The following is a 7,004-nucleotide window of genomic DNA, read 5'->3' as shown; positions in this document are numbered from 1 at the left end:
AGTCCCAGCTACTCGGGAGGCTGAGGCAGGAGAATGGCGTGAACTCGGGAGGCAGAGCTTGCAGGGAGCCGAGATCGCGCCACTGCACTTCAGCCTGGGCGACAGAGCAAGACTCTGTCTCAAAAAAAAAAAAAAAAAAAAGTTCTGAGAGGCCAGGTGTGGTGGCCTGTAATCCCAGCACTCTGGGAGGCCGAGGCGGGTGGGTCACTTGAGGTCAGAAGTTCCAGACCATCCTGGCCAACATGGTGAAACCCTGTCTCTACTAAAAATTAGCTGGGCATGGTGGTGCACGCCTGTAATCCCAGCTACCAGGGAGGCTGATACACTAGAATCACTTGAATCTGGGAAGCGGAGATTGCAGTGAGCTGAGATCGTGCCACTGCACTCCAGCCTGGGTGATGGAGTGATAATCCATATCAAAAATAAATAAATAAAAGTGATGGTTATACAATCTTATGAATATACTAAAGCCAATTAATTGTACAATCTAAAGTGGTGAATTTTATGGTATATAGATTATATCTCAATAAAAATGGATGCCTGCAAAAAATCCATGAGACTTCATTAGAAAACAGAAAAATTGATAAAATTTAACAATGTAAAAATAATAATATAAATAACAAAAATTGGGACGTAAAAAGAGAGGAGGTGAGAGTACTAGTGCCATCATTTTCAAAATGGGGAGATAGACAAAACTGAAACACGTAGTTTAAAATAAAAACACAGCGACCACGACTTTAACGTATTTGTAATCTCTCCTTTATAAATTTAGAGAGATATTTCAAAAAGTTATCTCTTGAAGTACAGAAACATTTGTTTGACTTTCAACAATTCCTTTAGTTTCTCTCCAGTTCTTTTTTTGTCTAGTAAATTATAATAAAATGTAATGCTTCTTAATTAAAATTTGAACCTATAATATAATCTCCTTTTAATAAAATATTTCTATCTCATCCTCCTAATTTTATATTGGCACAAAGAGACGTTTCAAATAATGCACATCTCTTGTAATTTCTAGACCACAAATGTGATTTTTTTTCTACTATCACCTTCACCCTTTCCTTTATTATTTGAATTCTTCATAATAATGTTGTATCAGCTCCCTGAAACAATAGAGTTCAAGTTCTAAATGACTGGAAGAAAACACGCCAAGACAGGCCATGGTGAAATATAGATTTTTTTTTTCTTCACATTATTCTGTGTTTTTAAAATTGCTATGCCCAGCCTCCCCAGAGGAAACTGACCCAACCTTTAGGCTGGAAACAGGGAAAAAATAATTGTGGTTTTCATAAGGGAAAGATGTCTAAATAGCTTTGGCACAAAACTTCCTGGGCATCTGTACTCCAGAAGAGAATGGTTGATAGGGTACAAGAGCTGTGCCTTGCACCTAGTGTTAAACATGGCCCCAGAGCAGTGACGGAACTCTCTCAAAGGACCACAGTGGTCCATGCTGGGACCTGGAAATAGTGAAACATTGCTGCAGCCTGGACCAGCAGTACTCAAGGAAGTAGGAGGGTCACCATGTGACAGTAGCTTCTACTGGATGGGAAGTGACACAGCAACAACAGCACTCCTGGACTCTCCAACGTTGCTCCCATGGCTTTTGGATTTAATTTAAAGAAATAAAAGAGGGCCGGGTGCAGTGGCTCATGCCTGCGATCCTGGCACTTTGGGAGGCTGAGGTGGGCAGATGGCCTGAGCTTGGGAGTTCGAGACCATCCTGGGCAACATGGTGAAATCCTGTCTTTACTAAAAATACAAAAAATTAGCTGGGCGTGGTGGTGCACACCTGTAGTACCGGCTACCCTGGGAGGCTGAGGCACGAGAATCGCTTGAACCCCAGGAGGCAGAGGTTGCAGTGAGCCGAGATTGCACCACTGCACTCCGGCCTGGGCTGGAGACAGAGTGAGCCTCTAGTCTCCAAAAAATAAAAATAATAATAATAATAAATAAATTAAATACGGCTGGGCTCGGTGGCTCACGCCTGTAATCCTAGCACTTTGGGAGGCCAAGGTGGGTGGATCACCTGAGGTCAAGAGTCTGAGACCAGCTTGGCCAACAGGGTAAAACCGTCTCCACTAAAAAAAAAAAAAAAAAAAAAAAAATGGCTGGCCTTGGTGGCATGAGCCTGTAATGCCAGCTACTTGGAAGGCTAAGGCAGGAGAATTGCTTGAACCCGAAAGGCAGAGGTTGCAGTGAGCTGAAATCATGCCACTGTGCTCCAACCTGGGTAACAGAGTGAGACTCCACCTCAAAAATAAATAAATAAATAAACAAATAAATAAATAAAATAATCTATAGCAGTTGCTATCTACAGTTGAGGAATAGTTTACAACTGTTCCATATACAAACTTACAGGTTGCAAGTCCCCTGTAATGTCCATTATTTTATTGAATCCTTTTTAAACAGTCCTATGGCGGAAGGCAAGGATTAGAATCAGTATTTTATGGGTGAGAAAACTGAGGTTCAACAGAGTTCAGTGACTTGTTCAAGATGACACAGCTAGGCCAGGTGTGGTGGCTCACGCCTGTAACCTCAGCACTTTGGGAGGCCGAGGCTGGTGGAACACTTGAGGTCAGGAGTTCAAGACCATTCAAGACCAGCCTGAGCAACATGGTGAAACCCTGTCTCTACTAAAAATATAAAAAATTATCTGGGTATAGTGGCGCAGGCCTGTAATCCCAGCTACTTGAGAGGCTGAGGCATGAGAATCACTTGAACCCAGGAGGCAGAGGTTGCAGTGAGCCAAGATCGTGCCACTGCACTCCAGCCTGTGCCACAGAGTGAGACTGCATCTCAAAAACAGAGATCACACAGCTAGTTTGAGACTCAAAGCCAGCTTCGTCTATGGCTAGATGGTGCCTAGCACAGGAATCTAAGGGAAGCGTGGTTCCATTTAGAGTTTTTGGAGAGAACATGTAGCCAGAGGGACAGTGGGTGAGTGTGAATGAGGAACCCAAAGCGAGCTCAGGTCCCGAGTTGAGACCCGGGAGAATCAGTGGGCCCTCTTAGTGTGGGTCTTTTCTTCATTCTTAACTTATCGGCAGCTCCTCGGCTCAGATCTGCCTCTTTCATCAACTAATACTCACAACTCTCTCATTTCCAGACACTTTCCTTTAATTGTGTGTGGGATCATACACAGTATCAGGGAAAACTATCCATAGCAAGCTTGATGATAGACACTGGGAAATTAGCAAAGAGAGAAGAGGTTTTGTTTTGTTTTGTTTTGTTTACCATTTGTTTAACATATGAGGTCTGCTTACCCATGGTGTCAGTGCCTGTAACAATTATAGATGTAACCCAGATGTTCCCCAGGGTCTCTCACCATAGGCAAGCTCAGTAAGATGGACTCAGATTCCATTTCCATGGCCTATACGTCCACAGAGCCCTTCCCAAGAGTCTGGAGACCCTAGGCGACTCATATGCTCGGTAACATTGCCTCTGGGGTCCTGGTTCTGGCATGAATCTCTATGACCCAGATGTGAAACTCAGCCACACTCTCAGACAAATAACCAAAAGCATTCACGGGTATAATTAGATTTTTTCTCAGTTGGTAAAAATCTTAAATACAGAAAAAACAGAGAGCTGTCTAACAAATAACCATGCCCTCCAACTCTTTGAATTTAATGTTATTATTTTACAGGATTGGCTTTGCCTTTTTTAATCTAACAGGGTTAAAAGCGACATGTCTTACATACGCCTTCCTTCCCAGAGGAATCCACCATAGGGAATTTGGTGTCCTTCCAAATCTTGTTTTTATACTTTTACTCATATAATGTATCCATAAATGTTTGTCTTATGTGCTTTTATAATGCTATCATATTTCATTTTCTGCAAGTTTCTTTTTTATGCAATAATGTGTGTGTTTTGTTTGTTTGTTTGTTTTTGAGACAGAGTCTCGATCTATTGCCTCAGCCTCCCAAGTAGCTGGGATTACAGGTGTGTGCCACCATGCCCCGCTAATTTTTTGTATTTTTAGTAGAAACAAGGTTTCACCATGTTGCCCAGGCTGGTCTTGAGCTCCTGAGCTCAGGCAATCTGCCCGCCTCAGCCTCCCAAAGTGCTGGGATTACAGGTGTGAGCCACCACGCCCGGCCTGGTTCTTGTTTTTGTAAGGAGATTGGAATGAGATGCAAATAAACAGAGAAGTGATTATATCTAAGAAATACAAACAAGTCTGTCTGCCGCCCTCACTACATGGACATAGACCCACCAGGCAATTCCACCTGCTGCTTCAACTCATATTATTCCCAGGCATTTACCTTCTGGCTGGCAACCTTCTCCTCCTTACCTACTTTTAATGCTCCTACCCCCATTCTGTTCTCTCTGCCTTCTTCACAGGGGCAAAAAATAAATTCCTCCCATTTTCTCATGGAAAGCTCTTAATCATCTCTTCTGTTACTAGGGGCCTGGTGCTCCTGCCTCCAGTTTGTGGTTCCTCAAACACCGTTTCTTCTTGTATCAGTTAAGGATTGCAACGTAGCAAGCCCACTCCAAAACTTAACTGTCTTAAAACAGTACTACTTATTAGCTCTTGAATCTCTGGGTCAGCAGTTTTGCCTGGGCTCAGCTAGGTATTATTTCTGGTCTTGGCTAGGTTCATTCAGGCACTGTCGTTAGCCAGGTGGCTCTGCTTCAGGGATTGGTTGACTGTCAGCTGGGGCAACAGCAGTAACTTGACCACTCGTCTCTCCTGCTCCTACAGGATAGCCAGGGCCTGTTCTCACAGTAGCAGCAGGACTCCAAGAGTTGCAGAAGCACGCAAGGCTTCTGGAGGTTCCGGTTCAGAACTGGCACAACGTCACCTCTGCCTCATTCTATTGACCAAAGCAAGTCACAGGCCAGCCTAGATTCAAGACGTCAAAAAATAAACTCCATCTCTTGATTGGAGAAGCTGCAAAGTCACATTCTAAGGGGCCTGGAAACAAGGAGGAGGGGAGGACTGTGGGTTGGATTCTCTGGGAAGCCGACTCTGAGATGGAGATTAACATGCAGGAAGTTACTCAGGGAGTGCTCTTGGGATCAACACCAGCGGAAGAGCAGAGAAGGAAGCAGGATGGAGCAGAGGGAGAAACTGAAGCGCAACGTCAGAACAAAGGCTTCCACTGAGCTCATGGAGACCTCTGAAACTGGAATAGGTCTTCCAAGTTGTCCTGAGTAGAGGCAAGGGGACCAGGCCTCTAAGCTCCCAAGCTGATCAATCATTTATGCAGACTGCCCTGAAAAGGCAGCTGCCATGGAAATTCCCAAAGAGGGCTTAGAGCCAAGGATCATCTGCCAACGCTTTTCCCAGTAGCAGGTGGAATAAATCCTTCATTCCTCAGTGGGGGAGGAGGGTTGCCTGTGCCGGAAATCGCAGTCCACTCCACTGCCACCTCTCCCTAAGAATGCTAATGCTTATGATAAAACGCTTGTCACTTGCTATATATGTATACATTAAATATTTATAATCACTTATTAAATGCATCGCCTAACTTGCACAGATTTTAGATGATCACAATGCTAAATGTCACTCCTTTGAACTTAGTCTTCATAGTTTCATTGCTCATTTATCTAGGTCATCCACTCAAAACTTTAAGGATGAGGAGAAACAGCTTCTCCCATCAGAAATCTAGGCAAGAGGCGCTCACTGGCTCCCACCCAGGGGGAGGGTCGTCGTGCGCCTGCGCCTGGGTTGGGGGAGCCTTTGCGCCTAGGCCTTTCCCTCAATTTTTCCTCTTTCTCCCCCGCCCCGCACTGGGGCTTCCTGGTCGGCGCTTGCGCAGGGAACTCAGCGCTGAGATTATCTAAAGCCCCAGGAAAAATGGAAAATTCACTGTCACCGTTGCCAGAGAGACCGATTTATGTCCTTGTGCTTCTCTTAAGCTCCCAATTTGGCTTCATACTTACCTCGTGTGGGCTTTTATTCCTGAATCTTGGCTAAACTCCTTGGGTTTAACCTACTGGCCTCAAAAATATCGGACAGTTGCATTACCTGTCTACTTCCTTATTACTATAGTAATTGGCTATGTGCTCTTGTTTGGGATTAACATGATGAGTACCCCTTCACTCGACTCCATTCGTACAATCACAGATAACTATGCTAAAAATCAACAGCAGAAGAAATACCAAGAGGAGGCCATTCGAGCATTAAGAGCTATTTCTATTAGTGAAGTAAACCAAATGTTCTTTCTTGCGGCCAAAGACCTTTACACCAAAAACTGAAATGTATGTGGCCATACCAATGAGAGGTGAAGCTGGCTGGGCTTCTGGGTCGAGTGGGGACTTGGAGAACTTTTCTGTCTAGCTAAAGCATTGTAAACACACCAATCAGCGCTCTGTGTCTAGCTAAAGGTTTGTAAATGCACCAATCAGCACTCTGTAAAAACGGACCAATCAGCGCTCTGTAAAATGGACCAATCAGCAGGATGTGGACGGGGTCAAATAAGGGAATAAAAGCTGGCCACCCAAGCCAGGAGCAGCAACTTGCTGGGGTCCCCTTCCACACTGTGGAAGCTTAGTTCTTCAGCTCTTCACAATAAAGCTTGCTGCTGCTCACTCTTTGGGTTTGCACTGCCTTTATGAGCTGTAACACACCGCGAGTATCTGCGGCTTCATTCCTGAAGTCAGCGAGACCACCAACCCACCGGAAGGAAGAAACAACTCCGGATGTACCACCTTTAAGAGCTGTAACACTCACCGTGAAGGTCTGCGGCTTCACTCCTAAAGTCAGCAAGACCACGAACCCACTGGAAGGAAGAAACTCTGGACACATCTGAACATCTGAAGGAACAAACTCCGGACATACCATCTTTAAGAACTGTAACACTCACCGCGAAGGTCCGTGGCTTCATTCTTGAAGGCAGCGAGACCAAGAACCCACTGGAAGGAATAAATTCCGGACACACTAACACCAAGCATTTATTTTTTATAAGTTTTTGCCATCATAATTTTGACGACAAATTAATTCAATCGTCTCTCTTATTAATAGAGGAGATGTAAAAAATGTAAGTTGATCTTCTCTGAGA

At 44.4% G+C, this 7,004-nt stretch overlaps 1 protein-coding gene across 1 annotated transcript; it reads left to right on the top strand.

The window, feature by feature from the left end:
- The first annotated feature begins 5,053 nt into the window (after positions 1–5,053).
- On the top strand, positions 5,054–6,215 carry LOC129474416 (phosphatidylinositol N-acetylglucosaminyltransferase subunit P-like). The gene is made up of 2 exons (XM_055265709.2): positions 5,054–5,083; positions 5,863–6,215. The coding sequence occupies exons 1-2, from the start codon at positions 5,054–5,056 to the stop codon at positions 6,199–6,201; spliced, it is 369 nt and encodes a 122-aa protein (XP_055121684.2). The 3' UTR covers positions 6,202–6,215.
- Positions 6,216–7,004: the final 789 nt, after the last annotated feature.

Source organism: Symphalangus syndactylus, chromosome 24 (assembly GCF_028878055.3).
Source record: "Symphalangus syndactylus isolate Jambi chromosome 24, NHGRI_mSymSyn1-v2.1_pri, whole genome shotgun sequence".
Taxonomy (NCBI): Eukaryota; Metazoa; Chordata; class Mammalia; order Primates; family Hylobatidae; genus Symphalangus; species Symphalangus syndactylus.
Note: the sequence above shows the minus strand (reverse complement) of the source record. Positions and strands in the feature narration are given on the sequence as shown.